The following is a 27,945-nucleotide window of genomic DNA, read 5'->3' as shown; positions in this document are numbered from 1 at the left end:
ACAAGGATTGCACCCAGTGGTTGTGGAACAGTATGTCTTCACTCACTGGAGTGAGTACAAAGCTTAGTAACCCAGTTTGACAACTTTCACAGTGACTGGGGAGTAGATTTTTATCCTTTAACTATGCAGGGGTCTGTCACTACTAGTAGAGTCATGAATTTTGTCATCAAAAGAGTAAATGACTAGAATCAGATATCCAGTCCAAAGGATATAAAGCTTCTATTGTCTGTTAATTTTAGATTTTTTTTCCCCTGTAATATTGAAACTATAATACTTCATTCCTTCCTACAGAGGCACAAAATCTTCTGAAGGACAGAATAAATTAATATTAATCTCTACATCTTAACGTAGGTTTTTGTGAACTCACTTTGTCAGCATTTAACACCGGTGGGTCCAATTTTCAAGTATAAAATACAGCTATTTTGTTCTTTAACTTACACTGGAGTAATTCTGGGGTGCTAAACATTGTCTTATGTTGGTTTTGGTTTAAAGAAATACAAACACTTCTGATCTCAAGCTCAGTCATTTTCCTGCAAGCAGCTATTTTTAGAATGACTGTTTTCTGTAGCTGTGTCCACATCCATTGAAATCAAACTGGAGATTTTGGTGATCAAGGTCTGTTGAAATAAGGCATCCAAAGACTTACACTTGATCAGACTTTCAATAATGATGGGAAACTAGCAAGCTTTGCTGTACTACTCTTCTAGTTGGAATTCACTGAACTGGTAGAGAGGCAGATGGCCATGTACGAGGTCCTGAGAGCTCCTGTGGCTGAGGGCTGCTTACTCTGGATGCCACTGCTGAGAACAATACAGTCTCCAGCCCTAGCAGCTGTTGTGCAGGAATGTACACAACCTTTTTGCTATGTCACTACAGGACATACTACTGGAACCTATTAAGGAGGGAAATACTTCAGCCATAGCACAGACAGTCCAGTTTCACTCTAAACAGGTTTGACTGGAAGAAGCATAGGTTGAGTATGGTTTTGCTTTTTTGTTGTTGTTGTGAAAGTGGTCTATATCAGTCTTGAAACAGGCATTTGTCTGTTTCACTTAAAGAAAAACATGAGCTAGGTGTTTGTTTGCTTGTTTAAATCTGTAGATTGTGGAGGTCCTAGGGGACACTTTGTTGAGTTAGCAGCCGTGTGTCCTTGCAAATGAGAAGGCTGCCAGCATTCTGGTCTGTATTAGGAAGTGTGTTACCAGCAGGTTGAGGAGATTGTCCCTTCCACTTTGCTCAGTACTGATGAGATACTTCTGGGGCTATGGATCCAGTTCTGAACTCCTCATCGCATGAGTAAATTATTTTAGTTACCACTTATTCTAGTCTTTGGAGCACCAGAGAAGTCCTTTGTCAAAATAGCTGAAAGTAAAAACTATTTCCCCTTTTAAACAATGAGAGATGGGATCTGACGCTGAACTGAGAGTCTCAGTGCTTCTGTGGGCAGGATAAACTCAGGATGTTGTACTGTGGCTCCAATATCACTATGACAGCCTAGAAAACTCCTCGGGTGATGCCATGGTATGACTCTGGCTTTTCTCAGAGACACTAGTGATGAACAAACCTGCTTTGGTACAGGAGTGCATGTAGAGACCATGTTGATCTGTTGAGAAAATGTCTTTTAATTAACTTTCCAGAGCTGAAAGATGTTCTTTGTGCCCGTGGAGTTTTTCTTCTGTGTATTGAAGGCTTTATTTTTTTTTCCTTAGGTCAAAATGATTCATCTTGTAGCTTTGTGGCTGGTTTAAATTCATGGGATAGCCCTCTCCAGCCTGCACCTTTTTTCTTAGGAAAGACAGGGAGCAGCTGTTAGGGCAGTAAATCACTTGAGCACCCTAAAACTGTGCCTCTGCCTTTGCAGAGCTAGGGCTGCTTGTGCAGCCCGCCTTGTGCAGGTCTGTGTTGCAGCAGCTGGTAACGTGAGGTGTGCACCAGGCTGTGTGTGTGCCTGAAGGATGGGCTAGAAACACCAGCTTGGATAGGGAAGAGTTCCAAAACTCAGATGTGATTTGTGGGCTGCTAGAGGCTGGGGAACATGGTGTTGAGTGAGTAAAAGGATGGCCTCAGCAAGCAAAACACAAAGATCACGGCTCTGCTGTGAGATGTGGGATGATGCCACAGTGCATTTTACCATATGGGAGTACAGAGTGTTCCTGCAAATATTATTAAGGGAGTTCAGGGAGCATGAATGTGACACTGAAACAAAACAGTATCAACCTATTGGACAAATAGGAGGTGTTCTGGCAGGTGCTCCTTACGTACTGAAGGAAAAGGAAAATATCACTGCTTTAATTCAAACATCTTCCTTTGAACTATACAGACTGTTTCCTAATGAAGATTCTGCTGTAGGAACCGCTTGTCACATGGGGCAGTTGTGCCCGTGTGTGAGTGATGCCTCTGGAAACAGCTTGGGGACACTACAGTGCTTGTGCTGCTGAGCAGACATCTCCCACCATTAGTTGGGGTGCGCACATCTGGGGCACATGTACATCTACAGCATGGCTGAGAGAAATACAGGGTGGAGAGAACAAATCCTGTCGTGCTTCTTCCTGGTTTGTACTGTGACAGCTGCCTTATGTGGTGGAGTACTGCTGTGAAGGGGAGAAAGATTTCCTTACTGTGGCTGCGTGTTTTTGGTAGTGAGCATCTTCTTAATTATCTCTGAAGGAAACTACACCATACTTTTCCTCTATCACTGTGAAATCATGCTTTAAGATATGACACACTTCTGATTCACAAAGTTAAGAATTACATTTCTCTTAAAATAAGTGTGCATTGTGTGCTATAGATAGCTGAGTCTTGCCCAGGGGTAATTGAAACTCATGGCGCTTGTGTAAAAGAGGTCTTGACTCCCAGATGGGTGCTTGGCAGACTTGGTTGACCTACTTTAGTTCTGACCTTGATTTGCTCAGAGGTGTTTACGTACTCATGATCAGCTTTCCTGCATGATTAAGCTAGTCATATGACTGCTAACTTTTTTTTTTCTTCTTTTAAAGGGATGAGCAGTAAGGTTTGATTTCACTGTCTCATTACCTCTTTTTACAAGGCGTTAGACAAAAGAGATTGCACACAGGAGGGAAATCCTCAAGGAAGTGGTCTGAAATGGGCTGTGGAGAGAAGTTCTTGTGCGGCACAATGACAAAATGTAATCAGGAAGTGGCCTACATGGCATTTTTTCAAGTAGGTTCTTGGAGTACTTTCTCAGGGGGTAAAGTTCATAAATGGAAGATTTGGGCTTTGTTGTGTTTATGGATAATTATTGTATTGCTTTTCATAGAGATTTTTTTTTTGTTTTTTTTTTCAACCATTGAAAAACTAGCATTTCGAGGCTGAAAAACTCAAATATTCCCTTTTCAAGAAGTTTGTAAAAAGCTCTGACACAGATTATTTCTCTGAGTTGCTGCCTGTTGGTTACAGTGGGACATGATGGCTTTTGCTCTGATCCTTGTGTTGACTCTTTTTAACTTTAATCCTCATCTCGAGAGATGGACGTGATTTTCAGTTCCCACAGTGCTGATGTGTAGGGCTATGGTTGCTAGAACTGAGACAAGCATTTAGGACGTGACAGAGAAATAAGAAATAATAAGAAATGGAGAATTCATTTTTTTTGAATGTAGTTTTCCTCTGCTTAATTGGCTAATGTGCCTCAAATTAACTGCTTTGAAACCTCTGTTTTGATATGAACAAAACAATTTTTTTGCATTAAAGTGCATCAGTGTCAGTGTTGTGTTTTTTAAGCATTCTTCAATAGAACTGTTTTATATTTAAAATAGGTATTTTCTTCTGCTTTCTTTCTTAATTCCAGCATGTCCCACCCTACTGTTAGGTCATCAAAGTGGTCAGTGAGATTATATTAAACAGTAAAAAGTTGTTTCAACAACTGTGTTCACGTATACAGGTGGCTTTTGGAATTTAAAGGTGGATGCTAGGGCCAGAAGTTCTGGGGTGTACTTGTTTCTGGTAGATGCATTATACACTGCTCAGGGGTTTGCATTAAGAAAAAGACAGGGATCTCTTGGAAAGAGTCCAGCGGAGGGCCACAAAGATGGTGAAGGGCCTGGAGCATCTCCCTTATGAAGAAAGACTAAGTGAACTGGGTCTGTTTAGCCTTGAGAAAAGACGACTGAGAGGGAACCTGATCCAGGTTTATAAATATCTGAAGTGTGGCGGCCATAGCGGTGAGGCCAGTCTCTTTTCAGTGGTACGTGGAGACAGGACGAGGGGAAATGGACATAAGCTGCAGCATAGGAAGTTTCGCGCGAATGTGCGTAAGAACTTCTTCATGGTGAGGGTGACGGAGCACTGAACAGGCTGCCCAGGGAGGTTGTGGAGTCTCCTTCTCTGGAGATATTCAAGTCTCGCCTGGACGCCTACCTGTGCGACCTGGTGTAGGGAACCTGCTTTGGCAGGGGGGTTGGTCTCGATGATCTCTAGAGGTCCCTTCCAACCCCTACAATTCTGTGATTCTGTGATTAGATTCCAAGACCAAATCATGGATGCACGTTAGCCAGGCAACATATATATAGCTGTAGCTACCTTCTGCACCTGACTGAGATTGAGGATAACATTTCTACATCTGAAACAAGAGCAGAGAAATGATCAGTGACTGTGGCTTTACTGGAGGGTTGTATGTTAATATTCAGTAATCTCATAAAGCACAGTAACATAACTGAGTTAGTAGTTGTTGAACTGCTTGAGTAGGAGAGACAAAGTAGACAACAAGGAGAAGGCTAATTTAAAATGAAAGCAAAGTTTGGTCTACAGGTAGTTGTATTAGTGTGGGTGAAAGCCTTCTTGTAAGTTCTGGTTATGGAGTCGATGGCAATTCATAATTTGCTTAAAACTTGTGTTATTTTAGCATTTTGTCAATGTCTTCCTGGTGCCAGCTGGCCTCTCAACTTGCCTGTACCAATATGCCCACACATTCACAAAGACCTGACTCCTTTTTCATTTTTGAGAACAGGCCTCCGAGAGGCTGTCCAATGAGATGCATGGTGAGCCCTCAAAAGCAGTCTGGAAAGTCTGCTTCTACAGCAGCAGTCTTGTGCTCACAAGCTAGTGATACAAGTCATGATTTGCCTGACCTTAAATTTAAGCACTTTGATCCCAACCATTGCTACTGTAATAGCACTGAGTTCAGTTATTTAATTCTGAATTTGTTGTTCTGGCAGAGCTAAAAAAAAAGCGATGCTAGTATTTTGTGGAGCTTCTGTTAGCTTCTAACTCTTAACATATTTATGTATATGTATGGGATTCAATAGAATTGGTTATAAAGTGGCCGCATTGATGGAATCTTAGTTTTTAGGCTTGAAAACTTCTATAGGTATCATAGGAACTTGCTCATCTGTGTTCTTGGGAAGTTCTGCTTGCATCATGTGTTGGAAAGGCAGATGCAGTGATCACACATATCAACCAGAAAGGAGCATATTCAGAAGACTTGCAAAAGCTTTTGCAAGAGGCAGTCCTAGAATGGTTTTCACATCTCACGTAGTGAGTTTTTCATGAAAAAAGTGAGTTTTGTGGCAGGAATCTAGAAAGGAAGAACAGTCATCTGCAGTCCATCCTCTGTCTTTGCAATGTCATTGAGGGACACATCTAAGGGCTTGAGTTTCCAGTATGGGATGTGAATTTTGTTTAAAGCTTGAAGTCTGCAGAATAGGACAAGAAGTTTAAACACTCTTGCTTTTGGAAATGCCAAGTACTGTTGGAAGGGAAAATAAAATCATAAGCCCAGCCAAAATTATCTTAAGGCTATGGCTATCTTAACATTAAAACAGCTTTTCTCTTCAGCGTAACAGCAGTTTGACTTATTTTGCTAGCAGCTGACAACAAAAGCTTTCAGATCTGATTATATGAGTGGAGAAGTCTTATGTGATTAGCTGCAAAAACCAAAGAGTGATAAAGAAGGCCCAAAGGAAATGATGCTGGGAATTTCCTTCCATTCCAGTACTTGGTCTGCTGGAAATGACATCTAAACCTTCTGAAAATGAATGAAGCTCCTATGCATTATAAAGAAATGGATATTCTACTCTTGAGCAGATAAGACATTTTATTTCTCACTTAAAGCATCTGTTTGCTGCTGTAAAAAAAAAAAAAAAAAAAAAAAAAAAAAAAAAAAAAAAAAGTCCAAACCAGATGTTGTAAACAAACTGGCCTTGAAGGTGTTTTTTACATTTCTTATGGTTGCTGCTTTTCTTTCCATTCAGGTTTTTGAAGGTACTTGACTAACAGACTATGAGGCATGAAAAAGTTTTAAGGTGTTCAACTGCTTCAGGCTGAGCATCCTCTTGTTCCTCCAGGTGGATTTAGGCTTCCAAGAAAAAGCTTTCAGGTAAAATCTTTTTGCTTCACAACTGATGGCATTCAGTAATGGATAAGCTTTTCACAGTGTATCTGTCAGCTATGTAATGTTTGCAGTCTAGAGTTTATATTGTATACTTTCTAGATGAAAAATGCACATTACATTCTTTTGTATTTTTAACTACTTGTCTTAGACCTTCCCTGGGTTATTAGGGTTTTTGAGGGGGATATGCTTTGGTGGAGGTATTTATTTAATTCATTTAGTATGTATCAAAATCTTTGGAATTCTGTTCCGTAAAATTCAGGGAAAGTGGAACTCTCAAACCTTATGGACTTTCAGAATATGGTCTTCAAATGAAGGAGAGATGTGTGAAAATTGGTTTTCCCACTAAGCGAAAGAAATAACTTACTCTTTACTTATGTTAGGTAGCAGCAGTTCATTGGGCAGTAAACATAAGAGTAAATGTTTAGTTAAGTCATGTTGACAATGGGTGGAGAAGCAGGGTGGAGAGAAGCTGCTCTGCATGTCACATCTTGATGAGCAAATATGGATACATAGAATGTACTCAGTGCTCACACCTGAAAATACAAAGGAGAAGTCTTTAATCTTGCCCTTCGTATTGATGCATGTTTCTTTTCACTGGAGGAAGAAAGAAATGGAACCATAAGATTCCAGGCCCAGAGTGATTCTCCTCCCCCTCTGCTCTGCTATGGTGAGGCCACATCCAGAGTGCTGTGCTGTGTCCATTTCTGTGCTCTCCAGTTCAAGAAAGACATGGAAATTCTGGATGGAATCCAGTGGAGGGCTGCAGGGATGCTTAGGGGCCTGGAACATATTCCTTTTGAGGAAAGGCTGAGACATCTGGGACTGTTCAGCCTGGAGCGCAGGAGGTTCCATGAGCATGAGAGGGAACTTCTTTAAATTTGGAAGTGACAGAGCACTGGCACATGCTGCCCAGAGAGCTTGTAGAGTTGTCTTCTTCTCTGGAGATATTAAAAACCTGCCTGAATGCTTTTCTGTGTAACCTACTTTGGGGAACCTGCTTTAGCAGGGAGGTTGGGCTAAATGATCTCCAGGGATCCCTTCCAACCCATTATGATTCTGTGATTCTGTAGCTCATGTGGGATATTTAATACACCAGTAGCTGAAAGAAAGAGAGATAGCCTATGTCTGTTTAAGGCAAAAGCAAATAATGGAATTGTAATTTTTGCAATTTTAAGTGTATTAAATTGAAGATTTGAAGATTTGTTCTGTGTGTGTATACATATGTGTATTTAAAATATGCAAATACATGTTTATTAATAGTGACTTTTTTTTTTTTTTTTTTTTTTCAACATTAGACAATCCAATGGCAGACCAAAGGATGGACATTTCCTCTACAATTAGTGACTTTATGTCACCAGACCCTGCTGACTTGATTTCCAGTTCCCTTAGCACTTCAGGAGTGGATTGTAATCGGAAAAGGAAGGGAAGCTCTACTGATTATCAGTAAGTTGGATTTCTCTCAATTTGATAATGCTGAAAAGCAGTTGCAATGGAACAATATAGTTAGAGAAATGAAATAACCTTACCTTTTTCTTGACAACCTGTTGTTTAAGGGCCGTAACAAAGAAAAAAGCTACTGTGCACTAAAAGGAAAGTTCATTATTTAGTAATAAGGCCTTCATATCAGTGCAGCTGGAATTGAGGGCTATCGAATGAGGTAAGGCTCAGGAAAGAAACCTTTGCATAATGAGGAAAAAAAAAAAGAAATTAATATTGATGAAATATATGATGTGAAGGTTGATTATGTTGATCATGTACATAGGAAGCAGAATGTCTGGCCAGCAGAAGGGAAGCTAATAATTAATTAGAAAGTAAAAGCAAAACTAGGAATAGTTCCTTCTTTTCATCTATTTTTTGCATTTTCAGTCATTTCCTGTCAGTGTGCTGCCAAACCTTGCCTGATGGGGAGCTGTTTTGATCTCCCAGTTGAATATGAGTCTAAGTAGTCTCTGGTTTGCTGCAGTAGGACCGCATTTTGTTTTATCAAGTGACTTAATCTTGTATTGCTCTCTGGTTGCAAACTATTATTCCTGGTAGAATAAAAATTTGGTTTCTTGTGGATCAGTGGTAGTATGTTTTCATTTCAAGAAAGCTGCTTCTCTTAAAGGGATGCTTGCTACTAACAACACTTAGAGGCACCATCCTTTTGTCTTAGGGCAGGTATTTGAAACAGAAAGAAATCACACCAACTGTGCTTTAAAATGGTGAAAGTTGCAGTAATGTGTGCCATTTTTCCAACTGTGTAATGTCTTCTGCTCTAAGTACACCAAGACCAACATGCTTACTATAAGTTACTATGGAAACTTCGTATCAATTGTAACTACAAAGTTTAGCTGCAGGGTAACCCTTGGATAGGCCCCATCCATTATTAACACAGCTACATAATCCATTTCTATGTAACTTGGCACAGATTTTATCATTGTGGACCTTCTCACAGTTGGCAGTTCCATCTACGTTAATCTGTGCTGAGGATGCCAATTAAGAATTATGTTCCCTGTGCCTAGAGATTATTTTTAGGAGAAGTTAGCTGCAATACTAATTACTGTGTACAGACCACGAGTGTACTGCATACATAGCTTCTGTAATATAAGTTTAGCCTTCTTGAAAAGTACATGATTCCCTCTAATTGAATTGACTCCTACAAAACTCAATGAAAAGCCTCAACCTTACCAACTTCCTCTTCTCTAGAAAGGATTTCTCCATCTTTATACTTCTGAGTAGGAAGCATTGCTCAAGTCCTCTTTTCCAAAAGACAGCTTGCTCTTGTAAGTTCTAATTCTGCCCTCTAGGTTGTGTGTGCATTTTATTAAATATGTGAAATGCTGTTTCCTTGAGTCAGTTTATAACAGCTGTCATTGTACCAGAGTTCATGTTTTGTTGCAAAGAAAATGGTGATTAGTGAATATTCCTGTTTTTAAGTATAACTTAAGGTAGAATTCCTTGATCCCTCTTTCTATGTGTATATATGTATAAGTGTTCAAGAATTGCTGCTGTTCAACTTCTGCTGCCTATATATTTATTTATTTGTTTTTATATAAATGGTGTGTGTCCAGTTTTACTCTTCATTTACCAATGAATTCAGGATGTGAAGAACAACCTGACTGTTTTAGTGTGCATTAACTTGTCAAATACAAGCAAGCTTATTGGTCAACAACAATTTCAACTTTCCATGCCAGGTTCCTTTCAAATCTTTCTGCTGCTCCTTTCCCAGTGAAATTCCTCTTCAGCATACTGATATAATTCCAGCTAAAGTTATCTGTTCTCTATTATAGTGTGTTTTAGTCAAATGCTGGAATCCAGGACTTCATGCACAGGTCTATAAACACGTACTTTCTTTTGTTGGCAGTAGTGTTTTCAGTTGGAATAATATTGATAAGAAATGAAAGTATCCTAAAGCATTTGTAAATTACCCTGTAGCCACTATAAAAGCCTCTTCCATATTTTGTTTTGCCACAAGAAGCATCTTGTAGCTAAAAGTGGCACTACGAGTGGAGAATTGATGCCTCATTTCTAAGTTCTATGCTGGTCTTGTGTGCTGTTTCTTTGTGAGCATCAGAAGTGCTTTGAACTATTATCTAAGTGAGTAACTCAAATATACAAATGGAGAGATGAAGAAAGCCTTTAGCGTTATTCAAACTTCTTTAAAACCTGTTAACAAATGTGATTAATTAAGAGGTGCAATGAATAACATATAGAAAAATTTTTAAGAGTGCTAATGTCCAGTATTGAGTGGGAATAAGTAATATATCAGTGGCTAACGTGAGAAGTTCTTTCATAAGACTTTAATGAAACCAGCTTCTCAGTATATTAAAGCTCAGTGGTATTTGAGATCATTTTACAGACTTGAAGTGATGCCAGCAGTTAATTGCATATACAAATTTGTTTTATTTTTCTTTTGATACAGTAAAATCTGTATAAAGTTTGGAATTAGGACGTAAGTACTGACTAAAACAAAATGTTCTGCTGGGCAGAATAAAAAACTGAGATAGTTGAGGTACATGTTAGTACTTTTTTATTCCTGGCTTTGGAGTCCTCTGAAACTCCAGTTATCTAACCACAAGGACAGCAGGCACACAGCACAGATATTTTGTTTCTGCTGACGAAACAATATCTCAGTGATCTCAGTGCATCATAATTTATATAATAAATTTAGGTCAGTTGTTGTACTGATTTTTCAAATGCAGTGTAATGGACTTGATGCCTTCAGAAAACAGATGAATTTGAACAAACTTGGCGCCTTAAAATACACTCACTGCTCATGTCTTTGTTCTTTTTCGTTTTGAATAGGATATAAATTAGCTTGAGAATTTCAACAGAAAATGAAAGACATTATTATTTCATGTAGATGGTGTACTTTATTTCTCTTTCTTTTCAGACTTGATGGCTTTCCTTTTGAGTAAGTATAAATATTTTTATAATTGGTTTCACTTGAAAAAAGATGCTTGATGTTTTTCCATACTTTTCTGATTAAAAAAAAAACACAGAATAAGGCAGGATTAGGATTGCCCGTGTAAGTGCATTTGTACAGATTTATCTATATCATAACATCCTCTTCCTCATTTGTTTGTCTAACAGCCATGTAGTGTTTGGCATTTTTTTTCAGACGTTGAAACAAAAGTTGTACTACTTTAAAAGGTACCTGCTTAACTTTATACATGCTCTCATCAACCCTGTACATTTGGCTATTTCCAGTGTTGCAGTGCTTTATATGGGTCTAGGTTATTGCCGTCTCCTATTCCAAAATCAACGACAGTAAGGCACAGCGAGGTTTAGGACACACAGACATGAGTGAATTCAGGGCAAATTGTGCATTCTGTACTGGGCCTTGTGATAATTGCCTGTGTTGAAATGTCTAACTATAGTAAATCCAAGTTAGTAGCCCTCATTCTGGTGAGGGCATGAAAAAGATCTGCTTTGATAAGTCCTTTTTGTTTTTATCCCTCTAGTTAACTGAAAAACATTTTTATAGCAGATGATGTCTTTGAACTGCAGTATGTTTTACTGTCAAACACATCAAACTGTGCCATTTTGTTTGCTTCAAAAGAAATGCAAGAAAATGTAATACTACAGAAAATGCTGTAGTTTTTCCAGGTTATTGCTTTTAAATTCTTCTTTTTTTCAGGATGTAAGGGTGATTGCAACACTTTATTCTAATTTTATGCTAGTTTGCTAACAGCCTTGCTGATCCTGCTTAGTTTGTGATATGTTGCTTTATTCTGTTTTTGCAGGGAAGGTATGGATACAGATAAAGATGACCAACATGGAAGGTACTATAGACATGGTCACTAAACTGTTCACTTCACAGTACTGATGTAGGATCTGTTTCCAGTATCATGGTCAGGTGTCTCAAACTATTTCTTTTTTGGGACAGAGGTATAAGATCATTACACGAAGAAAAACAGTTAAAGAAAATATTCAATGCTTTGAGCCCTACGGCCATGTTGTTAATAATGTTATTTTCTGAGGAAAGGCTAAATAAATATTCAAATCTTAAGAATTATTCTAATGAAGATCATTAGGTACATAAGATATATTAAAAATTGTTTTCAATACTGTAACTTTGTGATATAATTTCTTAACAGACTGGAGTATGCTGACCAACAAGGGAGAATAAAAAATGCAAGGTAACGCTCTCAGCAAGCATGAAAAGAATTTGCCTTTTGCCATATATGAAATACCTGCGTGTATTTCTTTTACTCTGAGAATTGCTTTTTCTAGCATGGACCTTCTCCTTGTTTTTGTTATCTCTGCATTGGTAACTTTTTTCATATATAAACCACATGTAGCTTTGTGGAAGTGATGAAACGTAATTTTGTTTTAGTCACTTCTGTCAGTGTTAGCATGGAAATTGTAGCCTGCACATGTTTCTTAAATATTGCATTCTTTCAAACTCAGTATTGGGTTACAGAGCGTTAATAGTGACTCCGAAGATGTGAAAATACAGAACAAAAATTAAATGATTCAGTGTTTGTCATCAGTTTTCCTGGTTAGGGAGAGTTTAGTTCAAAATTATCTTGGATATTTCAAAAGGAAAGCTGTAGGATGACTAGAAGACATACAGCCTCATCAAAAGATAGTTTTAAATACTGCTTTGTTGATGTAGCATAGTAATACAAATACAAATATGTAGTTGAATGCGTTATTCAGTTTACTGTATGGGGAATGCTATGTGTGTTCTCTGGTAAATCAGAGCCAAGCGCTGCAGCCCTTCCTGTAGCTTGTAACTGTTATCACTTAAGTAATGAGCGTATTATCCTCTGAAAAAGTCTGTATGTACATTTTATGGGGCTGAGAGGATGAATGAATTGTGAGGAGGATGTTATTTTTTTTTTGTTTTATTGTATACAATTTGGGGATTTTTCTTTGTTAATACAATTTATTTGCTCATGTTCTTCTGTTTTTCCTTCCCACCTTGCTTGTTTAGGGAGGCTCACAGTCAGATTGAAAAAAGGCGTAGAGATAAAATGAACAGTTTTATAGATGAACTGGCATCTTTGGTACCAACATGCAATGCTATGTCTCGAAAGCTGGATAAACTCACTGTATTGAGAATGGCAGTCCAGCATATGAAAACATTACGTGGTAAGTTGATCGATGGGGAGCAGAGAGAACAGAGCCTGGAGGGTAATAAATGGGGTTCCCCCAAAGCTGTCTGTATTTTTACTCTTCATTTCTTTCTCTTTTGACAAAAATGAGTAACCCTAGTCTTGTCTGGTGTGGTTTTACTTGGGGAATTTCAAGGGCTTTTATTTAAGGGAATGAAAGAACCTGTAGTCGGCAAATTCACCTGAGCAGCTTAAAATTAGCCATGTTTTCAAGTATGGAAGGGGAGATGTGTAACCTTCCAGCAAAGCAGGTTTTAAATTTTGGAGCTTTGAGGGTTTCATGTTTTTTGAAGAGGTGGCATTTGAAAGATGCATCTTCTCAGTCTTCTGCTGTAGCAGTTCAGATTTTTCCTGTGTGAAAGAACTGATGTAAGCAAGCTGTCCCTACCCTGGAGCTACTCATTCTGCATTTGCAGAACGTTCTGTATTTGCATCATCTCTACACTGTGCTGGTTCAAGATGAAATTCTCTTTGGAACTCTTTACCTAACTGTCTCATCTTTGAATGCTTGCAACAGCACTGTCATATACTTAGGCCCTTCATCAGATACAGCCACAAAGATTTTTGCCTTTTCTCTTATTTACTTCTGTAGATGTCATTACGAAAAGAAAACAGAATTTATTTTTATTTTCTGTCTCTTTCCTTAGAAATATCTTCAAACTTACAGTTATATATCAGCACTCTTCTTCCTACAGAATCTGTGAGAATGCAAAACGTACCATGTCCTAGAACAAAGAAAGCAGTTTGTATGGGCTACCAGAGTTTGTGGTACAAGTCATGCAAAGGCACATGCTGCCAACTGTACGTTCCAGCTCAAGGTGTGGTTAGTTTGTTTTAATATCAAGCTACCACATAAAGGATGCGGCCTCTCTTTCCCCTCTCTCTTGCAGCTGAGCAACTGTAGGATGACTTGCTTCATGGTCTGATATCCTGATCTAGCAGGGAAATTTGTGATAAGGAAGGAATAGTTTTCTATTAGCTGACCTGATGGATTAGCGTCACTGAATACAGCAAAAGCAAGGCAGCTGAGCTTGTGGGAAGAAGGAACGAGGGCTTTGATTGTAATCCACTACTGAATCTTGCATGGCACTGATCACTGTTCCTAGGTAGGCCACGCGCAAGACTTGTTTGGATAGAGAGGTTAGATTTTAGGTGTGAATAATATTGCTGCAGGATTTGTGATGTTTTGTGCTCATACCTTCAGCTATTTGTGGAAGAACGAGGAGTACTTTGAGATTTCAATTTAATCTTTTTAGTCAGTTGCTTTTACATGTACTTGAAGTAGGGAAATATGTGGGTTTCAACGAACTGGGACTGTAACAAAGTTCTGTGTGTCCTAAAGCTCCATATAAGAGTGAATCAGTTGCTGGATACAATCTGTGATGATGATGAAAGCTTTAAGTCTTCAAGAAGCATGCCCCTGAGAAAGGATGCTGCTAAGTTACAGAGTCACTGTTGTAGTTTCTAGGAGACCTGGCATCTTCCAGTCATATTTATCCTAGCATTTTTGTAAGGTGTTTGCTTTTCCTGCCGCTGTCATTTGATTAAGTTAGTATTTCATAGCAGATCAGTGGTTGCTAATTTGAATCTCTTGTCTTTATGAAGGGATCAGGATGAAAGTAATTACTCTTAAATAAATAGATGGCTCATTTGCTCTGTTTTTTTTTTTTCTTTTTGCATTGGTAAGTATAGGCCAGTGTAACATCTGTTTTTTGTCAATCGTATGGAATGAGGACTGATTTGTAAGCTCCTCTCTGACAATCTTTTTATGTCACCTCATCATGTTTTTATTCTTTACTTTCTTACTTTCCATTTCTTATTGGAGATTAGAGCATAAATCAAGCAGAACATTTGGGTCAAAAATATGTGAAAAAATGCTTACATCTCAGAAGTCATTTAATTTGTGTTACTATGTAATGTAGTATTTTTGCTTGCAGCTAAAAATACCAACAGAGTTCATCATATTAATAAAACGAAACAAAAAATCAACTTTCATTTTAAAGAACAGGTGAAATGAATAATGGCGTAATAAAGGAATCAAAGGAACATTGTTTATTGAGGTGTGTATTGTTTAAATCACAAATTCTGATCTGGGGATTTTGTTTTTCTTTAGGTGCTACAAACCCATATACAGAAGCCAACTATAAGCCTGCTTTTCTGTCAGATGACGAATTAAAACATCTAATACTCAGGGTATGTTTCAGCTTTTAATTATGAGATATTATGGCTGTGAATGGAATTCTTTCATGGCAAAACACCAGTATTTTTCTGCCCGTTGTCTGAGTTTAAGAATGTTGTGATAATAGAGGATAACATAGAAATCTGTAAGACCTTTTCACATAGTCGTTAGGTTTTAAAGATGAGTAACAGCTCTGAAATTAAGCAAAAGGATTTCAAGGGGAGGTCTGAAGAAAATGTTGCATAGATAGTAACTATATGAATTTTCATTTATTTCATGAAATAGACTAAAATTACATCAAAAAAGAATTCTGACAGACTTTCTGCCATGTATGACCTGGACAAGATTTTTAGCATATAATGTTATAGGAAAGCCTTGTTTTGAGGTCAGTGATGTCATGTGGCATGATATATTTGTATCCTTGCTGTATGCATTTATAGCACAGAGAGAACATATTGCTAGTGTAAGTTGTCAAGCACTGCAATGTTCAGATGCAGCATGTTTGGAATTTAATTTCTGCAGCATTGTGACTTTAGAGCTATAAAGGTAGGGCCTAATCCTGCATGCTTGTATGTAGCTGGAAAACAGGACTTTCAGAATGGGAACAACTTGCCTGTGGACACACAAATAAATACCCAGATTATTTTGGTTTCCAAAATACGAACTCTGGAATAGATGCATTTAAAATACTGTTTAAAAAAATAGACATTATTAAACATAATTGTAATATTACTGGACAAAATATAGATGCATTCTTCTAATAAAAGTGATTGCTGGTTCTGGGCACAATTCCCAGAGTGATACCAGAAATGTTAGCAGATGAAAAATAAAGCCCCAAAAATGTAATTTCATATCTTATCTGTTGACTCAGTTATTTCTAAATGTTAAGAGAGTTCTCCTAGTGTGGAAATCCTGCTATATACAAAGTGGTTTTAAAGGTTTAATGATGCAGTGAAGATGTATAACTTAGTAATTTACTTCCCCTCTACCCCCCCCCGTCCCCAAATTAGGCAGCAGATGGATTTCTTTTTGTTGTGGGCTGTGACAGAGGGAAGATACTGTTTGTTTCAGAATCTGTCTTCAAGATCCTCAACTACAGTCAGGTATTCTTTTCCTTTTTAAGTAGTGTTGGGCCTCAAAAGATTTGAAAAAGATTTTATTATTATGCATTTCTACGGGAGGGTTTTCTTGTGTGAATAGTCTGTCCTGAAAGCTGAGATTTTTTGCAAAGAAAACTTTTCTCTGTCATGCTATTAGACAAGATTGCTTCTGGCTTCCATTCAAATGAAAGAGGTAAAAAGGTACTAACTTTACTTTACTGATTGTGACACACTCTGTTTGGGTTTTCACCATCAAGCTTGCAGAAGTGTTCACTAATTTGGCTTGTATGCATATATTGAAAAATTGGCCTGAGGTTTTTCCAATAGTATTACGTGAACTTTTCAACTTGGTTAAATTTCTGTTCTGTTTTTGCTAGCATTCTTGCTGATGGAAACTGGGAAGCAATTGTATCAAAGCCAGCATTTTGATATATGCTTAACGTGAGGCATAACTTAGAACATACATTGTATAAATAAGTTTTCATTCTGTCTGTTGCCTGCTCTCCTTTCCAACTTGAAAAACTGTATCAGCTTCAAAAGTTTTCATCAGGCATCCTTTAGTTAGGTAGTTACTAAATAGCAACTAATTGTGTAAATATTAAAAAAGAACATTTGCAATTATGACTTGAAATGTGTAGCATACAAAATGAAGCTGAAAAGAAACCGAAATATCTGTTGTTGGTGGATTGAGCATGCTGTTTTTTTAAAACTCTTACTGAAAATAATGAAAGTACTTAATATGAAATGTAGCCATAACTGCGGTGAAATACTAATACTATCCACTTAATCCTGAATCTGAGATGTTGATGGTTAGACCAATTCTTTATAACTGATGCTAAAATTGGGAAAATATACAGTACAATTATTTTAATTTTGACTGAGTATTTAATCCCTGCAGAATGATTTAATCGGTCAAAGTTTATTTGACTACCTTCATCCTAAAGACATTGCCAAAGTGAAGGAGCAGCTATCTTCTTCTGACACTGCACCACGAGAAAGGCTTATAGATGCAAAAAGTGAGTGTTCTTTCTTTTGAACAGTATTGCCATATGTTTGGTGAACATGCAAAGTGTTTGTGAGGGGTGCTGTTTGGATAGCATGTTGTGCCATGGAAGAGAGAGAAGAGAAAGTATAAATTAGATTCCTGCAGTAGATGCATTCGATTAGCTGGCTTCACTTGTGAGGTACTGTCTCTTCTCCAGGCATGGAAAGTTTTGCTTTTTTTCCGCACTAAAACATATCAAGTGTTGTTCTAATCTTTCATTCTCTGTGGTCAGAATACACTGAGTATTATTTTGGTTATCCATAGCTATCAGTTGTGGAAAAGGACTTTTTTTTTTTTTTTCCCCCAATTCCAGCAATGACCTAACCTTTCTCTTACAAGGTTTTTTACTCGGTCCTTGGAATCATTTCCTCCTACAATCTCTTACTTCTACTCCATTCTGGTGTTTAAAAGTAGTTCTGTATCTTTGTTGTTTAGAAGTGTGTGGGTATTTAATTAACTCTTGTAAAAGGAGTCTGCATTGCTTAAGTAGAAAGTGATATCTAATAACTGCAAATTTCCAAGTTGTTAAGTCTCATGCTTGTTAGAAGCAGAAATCTGTAGGACTTCATCTCAAAAAAACCCACCAGCTCAACTTCAGAAGGTGGAGCTATAGGTCATTCCAGGGGAATGAGCCCAGAGGCTCAGGCTGGCTCAGCTGAAGTTTCTCTGTCTCTTGGCTTTGCCTGGTCATCAAACATGTGTATCCAGTCCTATCCTTTTCTCTATATGCCTCTGACGAAGTCAGGGCAAAAATACAGACCACAGTTTACACTTTTCCTATCTGCTACAACAGACCAACTGGTAAGTTTTCAAGAACAAATATTCTTAAGAGTACTGATATTTATTTGTATTTTTATCTTAGCATAAGTGACTCCCGTACAACTTGTACTTTCACCAGTGAACAGCAGTTTAGACTGTGTGTGGTGCAGGACAGTCTGATCTCCTTGATGTGACCTCTCTCAATTTTAGTTTCCACAGAGGCACTCTTAACACTAAAACATCGGCATCATCATTTTTCTCCTTGCATTAAAAACTGGGAGGATCCTGGAAGGTTTTGTATATGTTTATCGCTGTTCATTTATACATATCTCCATGCAGAAGTGGTTGAAGTGGACAGCAAGCTGTAGAAAAGTTACTGTGTGATTTAAATCCATCAGTTTTTGGAGAACTGTCCCTTAAAGCTCCTTCTGCTTTGCTGATATCTCATGCTCTTAATGTGCTGTTTGTATCATCACTCTGTTGTTGGTTTCCAGATTTGACATGCATTTTCAAAGAATTTTTTCTCCAGTGGTTTTCCACAGAAAATAATCTAAGATTCTCTTACAAGTATATGATAAAGGTCAGGACTCACTGGTAGGGCATATTCGTATTAACTTAACTCTGTAAGGACAGAGATTCTTCGTACACATAACGGGAGGTCTTGGGGATTTGTAGTCCCTGTGTATGTCACTACTACCCTTTTCCCCTTCCACCGTAGAATCAGACAATGGCTCGTGTTGGAAGGGACCGTAAAGCTCATCCAGTTCCAACTCCTCTGCCATGGGCAGGGATACCTCCCACTAGATCAGGCTGTCCAGGGCCCCATGCTGCCTGGCTTCATTGTCAGAAATCTGATATTTGAAGACACTGTAGTTGAGAGAGTTCTGGGATGGTACTCTTTGCATAAATATATGTGCTCTCTCAATGCATTTTGTGATTTAAAAAGTCTTCTGATAGGAAGGGTAATGGGTATATTGAATGACTATATGTAAGAAATACTGCTCTATGGGTAAATAGTCTCTATTTTTAATCAGCTGATTAGTGTTCAAAGAAATCATGTTAATTGCAAAACTTGATTGGACATGAGCAGTCTTTTTAATCTTCTATTCTAAGGCTGTGTTCTCAAGCTCACAGTAGAAAATGTAATCAGAAATCATTCTAATATTCATATGGTGAGCTGAATATCCTGCAGATGGTCACTTAAATAAAAATCTCCACAAGAGTGCCTCTGCTTCTGAAGGAGACAGAACAGCTGTGAAGTTAAAACCTCATACAGTTTGGTTATATGATGTAATTGTATGGTTACCTTTTAACCCAACAAAGGCAGCTTCCTCACTTCCTCTGTTTGCTACAGCTGGACTCCCAGTTAAAACTGATATAACACCTGGGCCATCACGACTATGTTCTGGAGCAAGGCGGTCCTTCTTTTGTAGGATGAAGTGCAACAGACCTTCAGTGAAATTAGAAGACAAGGATTTTCCTTCAACCTGTTCAAAAAAGAAAGGTAATGATTATGTGTTTTAATATCAAATGTAATGGCTGTCAGGCTTTTTTTTTATATAACTGCTCACTTGCAGTGGTTAAGTTCTTGATATTTATTGAGTAGTAACAATATTTATTCTTAACATATTGTTACATGAACTATGTTTTGATCTGTTACTTTTTCCTTTTCATACAGTTTCCATTCCACACTTCCCTTCAAATGTAGTATTTCTGCAGCTGAAGTATTTGGTCACAATGTTATCTATGGTTTTACTTAATGTATTTTTTTTTTTTTTCCTCTGCAAGGTATTATTGCAAATGTATTGGAATATATGTTTAGTCCAAGGTTGAAAGTTTCTTCTTTTGAGCACTTTGGATAGTTTATATTAGTTAAAGTAGAAAGTGTCAACTAGAGACAGTAACTTCAGTGTTTTGTCTCTGGTTTTGACAGCTGCTCCAAGTACTGCCCACTAATTTCAGACGTAGCTTCAACCTTCTATCATACCTTGGTGCTCTACCTGAGAAAAGTGCTTTGTGCAGTTAGGCACAAGGTTTTTTTCTCTGCTTTTCTGTCAAAGTGTTCTTCCTTGCTGTCATAAGGCCTGCTCAGTGCTGAGTAATTTGAGTTCTCCTTTCAGAGAGTGACTGTACTACTTGTCACTGTGAACCTTAGTCCTTACCCCTATGGACAGCTTATCTTCTGTATGCCCAGACTGTGTATTTTCTGACAGTCAAATTGGTTTCATTATTTGTAGAAGCCTCGTGCTAAGTTGAAAAATATGTCTTATTTATTTATTAATAAATATAAAACTAACTTCCTCTAACAGTCCTTTAGGTTACTAGCATTCTTTGGTGAAATACTAAGATGTAATGCGATTTCTACTTGAGAGTGATCAGAAGAGATCTTTGAACTATGTGGTGGTTCACTATTAACAATGATTTTGTTGAGGTAAACTGTATATTGACTTACCTCAGATAAGTTGCGTTGAAGCAGGAGTACTGAGAAATCCCCTGGTTAGAAGGATAAGGAGGTGAATATTCTCAGAACTGAGAGGTGAAGTTCTCCAAAAGCTTTATCGGTAGTCTAACTGCATTTTTATTCTTGTTTTTATAGCAGACCGCAAAAGCTTCTGCACTATCCACAGTACAGGATATTTAAAAAGCTGGCCACCAACAAAAATGGGACTAGATGAAGATAATGAGCCAGATAACGAGGGTTGTAATTTAAGCTGTCTTGTTGCAATTGGTCGCCTGCATCCTCATGTAGTACCACAGCCAGTCAATGGTGAGATCAGGGTGAAATCTACGGAGTATGTTTCTCGACATGCAATAGATGGAAAATTTGTTTTTGTAGACCAGAGGTAAGAATACTTCTAATAACTTCCACAGTAAGTTACTGTCCAACACCGATTTACTGCTAGTGTGATATACTTAAAGAACTGTAAATATTATTGAAAAAAGAAATATCTGATCTTTTCAACTTTATATTAAATCCCAACTCTAAGTTATTCGGCTTTTGAGACATAGCGCAAAGTGACTACCATGTAATTATTAGGTACTACTGATTAAATTATAAAATCTCCTAAACTCTATTTTACAGTTTAGGCAGTAGCAAAATAATCCAGATATCATTTCTGGCCATTTTTTAGGAGGATGTATGTATGTAATCCTCAGAAGAATATGCTATCCTATTTTGCTACTGGAGTTTGTAATTACAGCAGTTGGTTGTTTGAAATCTTCTGCAACCACTACGTGGATAAGTTTTATTGCATAGTCTATGTCAGGCTTTGATAGCATACTCATTTCTGTAAGCATCTACTTGGGCATAATCTACTGAGTTAATACCTCTGCATGTGATCTTTTGTGTTCGTAAGAAATAAAACTTTTCATAAGCTTTAATTCTTGGAATAGGTTTGAGAATGTGGACAGTGTTGGTATATTTCTTCAAACATCAATTTTATAATCTACTTATATATTTATTCAGGCTAATTCTTATTACTGAAAAAGAAATTGAATTGCTTGAATTTTCTAACGTAGCAAAGAGATGTGACCTGGGTCTTCTTTCAGAATAACTGACATTTGCAAGGGAAAAGGTGTGGTTGAAGGATGTTAATGGAGGGTTGTGTTGCTTGGGAAGGGCTCTTTTGTTTCCCTTCCATGCCAAGATGGGTTGAGACTGCTCAGCTGAGACTCTTTCGTGTTGTCTGTAGCTTAGGCACGATTATTTACAACATAAAAAAGCCCAGGCTCCAAATTCTGCCAGAATCTGCCTGCTGGAATTTGTTCCTGGGGTGTGTCTATGCTCAGCATTCCTAGTGGACTATGAGAGGAAATTGAGCTGGTAGTGTTAAAAAGTACAGTAAGTGATATCTTTTTTTAATAGCATGTCTGATTGTAGTGGTTGTTTCTATTTTCTCTTTTGTTTTTAATTTCACAGTAAGTTTTTTTTAAATACGTGTTCTTCTGCAGCAGTACTGCTAGCTAGTGGTTATTATGGGAGCTAGCAGAACATTCACAGCCTTTCTGCTGCTCAGAAAGTGTGTCATGCTTGATGCCAAGCGACAGTAGTTTATGAACTAGTTTTATTTTGAAAAGATGAAACCTACTCTTCAGTACCTATTGTAAGTCTTTCCAAAATAATAACTCAGAAAATATTGACCAGTTGAATTCAAACTTGTATACTCTATTTAATTGTTTTCTAGATGAAATCTATATCTGAATGTTAAATCTGGATTCTTTTGGCTCCAGTTTAAGCCCATTATGACTATGTAAACAGCCTGTATCCATTCTGTTTTTGTCCTCCCTTTGAGAAGGGAGATACAACTTTAATGAAATAGCCTTCTTGTGCAGGTTAAGGAGGGAGCTCAAGCAGTTCTTCAAACCTTACATGTCCGTTTTTCAAAGGCACCTTAGGGGGAAAGGGTACTAATATCTTGTAGCTGTTACAAGGCAACTTTATTCAGGTTTAAATTTTCAGAATTACAGTATTCCTCTAGAGCAGTTTAGAAAATCTCACAGCCATGGTGGTGACAGGTCTAATATAATACCTGAGAGTCATCGGTATTACCTATTTTTTAATTACCCATGAATTAGAAAGATTAATTTTCATGACTTTTTCCTCTCTCACTTGAAAACAACTGTCAGCATTACTTACTCATTTTCAGAATGACTTTTAGTAAGCTGTCACAAATAGTTCAACTTGAGAATAAGAGTTCTTTTGTTTTTGATTGTTTGTTTTTTATCTCTTTCCTCCTTTTCTCCCCACCCTTTCCTTCCCATTCCCAAGGGCAACAGCCATTCTGGCATACTTACCCCAGGAACTTCTAGGTACTTCATGTTATGAATATTTCCATCAAGATGATATAGGACATCTTGCAGAATGTCATAGACAAGGTATGATTATTAATGAATTGGGTAAATGGATTTAAAGAAATACTGGGAATTATTATGTATTAAAAAAACTACCCAAACCTGTTCAAGTCTGCCTGTCTCTTTTTGTAAATGCTTTAATTGACGACATTGTTTGCAAGCAACATGCTTCTTAGACTGCCATGAATTTTTAGTGAATACTTGAAGCTCCCATTGGGTAAAGGGGTAAACTGCAGAAATAAGACTTTCTTCCATATGTGCAGGGAGGAGTTAACTGGATAGTTTTCTGTGATAAGGACTCTGCTTCTGCAGTCATGCTGCTGTTTCCCACAAAATTAGTTGCTGTGTTTTCAGTTTTGCAGACAAGAGAAAAAATTACAACAAACTGCTACAAGTTTAAAATAAAAGATGGTTCTTTTATTACCTTGAGGAGTCGCTGGTTCAGTTTCATGAACCCTTGGACCAAAGAAGTAGAATACATTGTCTCAACAAATACTGTTGTTTCGTAAGTATTTTCAATTTAGCAGATGCACATTCAAGCTAATTGTTTTGCGCTATTGTCAGAGTTTTGGTATTTTCTTTCATTGGGAAAACCAGCACGTCCATCTTTGTAAGAACTTGAGAAAGATGCGTTTCTTGGGTCCTGTGGGAACTCCCCCCTTCCATCTTTTTTTTTTTTTTTTCCTTTGAGGGTTCTGCAGAGCTGCAATGCCTTTGCAGTGGATTGACTACTTCAGAAGAATTAGTCTTGAGAGATGCTGTTTGTGTTCTGTATTGCATACTTTGAGTTGTAACAGTTTTCTTTCTGCTGTTTATCTAGCCTTCTTGTCAGCCCAATGTTTCTTTGTGTAATAGTGACTCACAAGCTACTTAAACCCTATAGCATTCCATTCTGATATGCTGCAGGGTGACTGTTTTGCAGGGCTTTCCATCATTAATTGTAATTCTTGAAATTCACAGCACCAACATACTTGATAGCGGAGACGCAGCCTTCCCACAGCTTGCAGCTTCTCCACATAGCATGGACAGCGTGCTTCAGGCTGGAGAAGGTAACTACTCTGCCACTAGGAAAGTAGTGGCAGTCACACCTACATGCAGATTTGTTGCAGTCTTGCACAGAGAACTTAGTAGTAGTGTAAAGCAAAGTGTTGAGGCAAAAGACTGCTAATGCAGCTCTTGTCCATGTTGTCTATGCTAGCAAGTAGTTCACTCAAAGTAAAGAATAAACAAGGCTGGAGAGGAGCCTGTTCAGCTGCAGAACAACACAGGTGTGACAAGCTATTCTTTACTGAGTCTGGACAAGAAGCTCTACCAGATGCTCGAAGCAGGCAGATTCTTAAGCACCTTCAGAATGTGGCATACCTCGCAAATCAGAGAGATGTCTAAGAAACACAGCACAGCTGAGTCCAAGTCAGGACTTCCTGTAGGTTTAAAGGTACTTAAGAAGTGGTAGAATTTAAATAAAGTTCATACAGTTCTGACCAGCTGTGGGATTCCTACCTAAATATGATTTATTTTTTTTACCTGACCTTAAGCTACCTTCCTTGTTTCAGGTGGCCCAAAAAGGAGCCATCCTACTGTCCCTGGAATTCCAGGGGGAACAAGAGCTGGGGCAGGAAAAATAGGAAGGATGATTGCTGAAGAAATCATGGAAATTCACAGGTAAGAGAAAACAGCATAAAGTAATAAGTATAGTTCTTCAAAATGAAATTAAAGAAGTCTTTCTTCAAGCTGAATGCATAATGATGAAATTGCGTTTCATGAGTAGACAGCTACAGATACCTATTCAGCATACTTGAGACAGTCACAGCCAAAAGTGAAAGAACAACTGTTACAGCCTTCTGACTGTCTGCTCTGAGAAACCAGAAACAGTAGGTAAAAAGAGCAGCTAACTGGAAACCAATTCCTTTCCAGACTATTCTGATTCTCATAACAGCCATCTCATCTCCATCCTGTCTGAGCCATTATGTTCAGTGGGTTCACTATTAATTTCAATAGAATTCCCTTCACAATTTTAGTTGTGGGAGTTGTTCCCCTTCCTGTAAAAGTGGCCTCATCCAACAGATCTTAGCAGCAATACTATTTGCAATTTCATTCCCTGCCCTCTAGTTTTGTTTCCATTCTAGACAAGACACTGCCTATCTAAGAGAATAGCAGACTTAGCACAGTGTCTTTCCTGTATATAAGAATAGGAAGGAAGAAAAAAAGCTATCACTCAGGTTCAACCAATACTCTGAAACTTATCCTCCCTTTCAGTAGTTGAAGAACGCTTAGTTAGCTTCAGTAAGTGCAGTAGTATACCTTAACACCCATGTTTCATTTGAAGAGCTTGGGTTAGTTCCAGTGCTTCTTGAGTAGCTGTTACTATTTTCCAAAACTGCCCTTCTGCTCAGCTTTCCCAGAGGAACTCTGTCAAGGATGAGACTTCCTTCTGCACTGCTTTTCTTTGTAGCTGTCCCACCTCCATTTAGTCTCAGGACTTGCTGGTTTTATAGTTAATACATTATTCTATAATAATTTAAAAAAAAAAACACACAAACAACACAACCCAATCAAGATAGGGAGAACTGAAATGTGAAATGCTGACTCAAAGGGTATTAAATACATATATAATGAGTATACGTACATAATACTGTTTTATGTGTCCAGCACACTTCTCTAGCAGTAGCCCATTTAACAAGTTTAGATTTGTGCGATGGAGACAGCTCACGCTCTTAGGTGGTAGAAACTGAAGTACAATATAGAAGAAAAGAGGTTTCCTCAGTAAGCAGGATCATTTAATTTCAGTTTAGGCTGCACAAATAAATAAGAGGAAGGGAAGTAGCATGGGAAGAAGGCAAAGTTTACAGACTGGGCAAGCTAGAGTAGTTACCCACAAACTTTATCTTGCTGTAAATTAAAAGTTGCTACAGGTAGTTTGAATAATACTGAAAATTGAGGAAACTGTACAAATGAAGTATGCCACCTGATAGGTCAGCACCTGCGTCTTCAAGTTTCTGGTAAACTCATTCCCTATTTCCCACATGATAGGATAAGAGGATCATCACCATCTAGCTGTGGTTCAAGTCCACTGAACATTACCAGCACACCACCACCCGATACCTCCTCCCCTGGCAGCAAGAAGGTAAGAACAAGCTTTACAGACAGGCTTCTAATAGTAGTGTCAAACACGCTGAGGTGATGCTTACAAAACAACATGTGGTGCTGAATTCTCAAACTGCTTGGCTGAAGAAGTCTGACAGCAGGTCAAAGTATTCTGGTGTCCAAAATCCCTATACCGTTGTCTTTAATGTGCAGAGACCAGTGATTATTAGCAATTACAGCTTTTGAAATCCACCTGCTCTTTGTGTTTTGCTCTTTTTTTAATATTAAAAAACAGCTGCAAAGAACAGCTCTGCTTACATCTCTTGATCATCCAGAAACTCTTTCAGCACCACATACTGGTGAATGCAAGAATTGCTATAGTCTGAGCACTCAGTGTGCAAATGAATCATAGGTTACACTGTACTGCTGTAGCACAAAATACGGTAATTAGATGCTTCTCTGTGCACTGACATTTTAAGTCAACACTATGTACTATGCTTCCTTCTAAGATTGCTTAAGTAGCATTCACATGCCATTACTAACACTTAACTTCCCAACCACTTGTACTAGCTACATTTAAGTCATCTAGTAAATTGCTACTTACAGTTGTCATGTTCCAAGACAAGAACACTTATCCAAATCCTTACTCTGTGCATTCAGACACTGTCATTCAGACAGATTTAATTTTCTTTCCCAGAAATTACAGTGACTGTACATAAGAATTAATTGACTAGAGCACATAATTGACAGTAAATATTTTTATTTCTGGATTTCTTTGTTCTTAAAATAAAACATCAAGCTGGAACAGAGTTATCATTCTAGAAAGTCATTCTTGCTCATTCTGCTCATCAGTAACTCAACACCTACATATTGTAAGGATTACTGTAACCTAATAAAGGAGACTATATGAGGAGAATTGGGAATTCTTAATAGCATAGCATCTCAGTATTTCTCTTTAGTTAGAAAATGAAGTTCACTAGAAAGAACATAAGTTCTAGATGATGCCACCCTCAAAAGAGAACTGAGAATTCAGAAATACTCAGCTTCCAGTTTGTGCATTTCTAAGTGGTTGAAAACTGTAGTTCAAGTTCAGCTATTCCCTTGCTACTTGTTTAGAATTCCCAAAGAAAGTTTCTTGCTTTCTCTGATGTCCACAGTGCTGCTGTGCTCTGTACCTAAAAAAGCATTAGACTTGAAGTCCAGAAACAATGCTCAGCTGTGCAGCCTCTCTCTACCTAGGAGGACTGTACTCTGAAAATGGAGGGTCTTAATTGACAGTACTTTACAGGCACTATATTTGTAAATTCAAAAGCATCCATAGTTAGCTGTAATTACTCTCACTTGCAGATGGAATACTTAGAATGATGATACCCAGAAATACTCTCAGGACTTTCTCTAGCAGTTATGCAGAAGTGCATTTAGATGTTTATATAGTGCTTAGTGCCAGCAGAAAGAAAGAGATCTGTCATCTATCTGCTTAATAGAGGTAAGAGAGGGAACACAGTTCCTAGTTTACACATAGTCAGACTAGCCTTTAGGTCCTGGATTTTTTTTTTTTTCCAGAAGTCCATCCTCTCCCCCATTTAAAAATCCCATAATCCCACTATAAAACAGTTTAGACCTAATGTAACATTTCACGCTGTCTTACGGCTTCTCTTTTCTTTCAAGATCCTGAATGGTGGCACTCCAGACATTTCTTCAGCTGGACTACTATCTGGGCAAATCCAAGATAGCTCTGGTTACCCATATTCTGATAACTCCTCTATTCTTGGTAAGTGAAGGCATACAGAAACATGCCTCAACATCATCTAAAAACACAGACAGCTATAGCAGGATGATTGTTGTTAGCAATGATGTGCCTTTACCATCTGCTGTACATAGCTGAGCAGTGAAGCTTATAATCTACTGTGCCTTAAGAGATAGCTACAAGAGGAGCATGGCAGCCTACTTTGCTAGCTTATTGTATTTGGAAGCCT

General features: G+C 37.9%; 1 protein-coding gene across 6 annotated transcripts in view; it reads left to right on the top strand.

Annotated features, from left to right (window-relative positions):
• The window catches only part of BMAL1 (basic helix-loop-helix ARNT like 1), a 47,873-nt gene that overhangs the window by 17,555 nt on the left and 2,373 nt on the right, over positions 1–27,945 (top strand). The window contains exons 2-18 of one of the 6 annotated variants that reach the window (XM_085224063.1): positions 6,207–6,331; positions 7,642–7,789; positions 10,722–10,742; positions 11,575–11,613; positions 11,929–11,970; positions 12,771–12,928; positions 15,065–15,144; positions 16,141–16,233; positions 17,129–17,246; positions 19,389–19,538; positions 20,634–20,877; positions 22,803–22,909; positions 23,240–23,390; positions 23,846–23,934; positions 24,439–24,547; positions 25,916–26,009; positions 27,638–27,740. In XM_085224063.1, the coding sequence (XP_085080189.1) occupies positions 7,650–7,789; positions 10,722–10,742; positions 11,575–11,613; positions 11,929–11,970; positions 12,771–12,928; positions 15,065–15,144; positions 16,141–16,233; positions 17,129–17,246; positions 19,389–19,538; positions 20,634–20,877; positions 22,803–22,909; positions 23,240–23,390; positions 23,846–23,934; positions 24,439–24,547; positions 25,916–26,009; positions 27,638–27,740 (1,738 nt within the window). In that variant the 5' untranslated portion in view covers positions 6,207–6,331; positions 7,642–7,649. Of the gene's footprint in view, positions 1–6,206; positions 6,332–6,990; positions 7,014–7,641; positions 7,790–9,074; positions 9,112–10,721; positions 10,743–11,574; positions 11,614–11,928; positions 11,971–12,770; positions 12,929–15,064; positions 15,145–16,140; positions 16,234–17,128; positions 17,247–19,388; positions 19,539–20,630; positions 20,878–22,802; positions 22,910–23,239; positions 23,391–23,845; positions 23,935–24,438; positions 24,548–25,915; positions 26,010–27,637; positions 27,741–27,945 lie in introns of those variants that run through there. The other 5 variants (XM_085224062.1, XM_085224067.1, XM_085224065.1 and 2 more) reach the window with 5 other exon arrangements.

The sequence above is a fragment of the Meleagris gallopavo genome, chromosome 5, assembly GCF_905368555.1.
Source record: "Meleagris gallopavo chromosome 5, MGAL_WU_HG_1.1, whole genome shotgun sequence".
NCBI classification, from domain to species: Eukaryota; Metazoa; Chordata; class Aves; order Galliformes; family Phasianidae; genus Meleagris; species Meleagris gallopavo.
The sequence above is the reverse complement of the archived record's forward strand: the minus strand, read 5'-3'. Positions and strand labels throughout refer to the sequence as shown.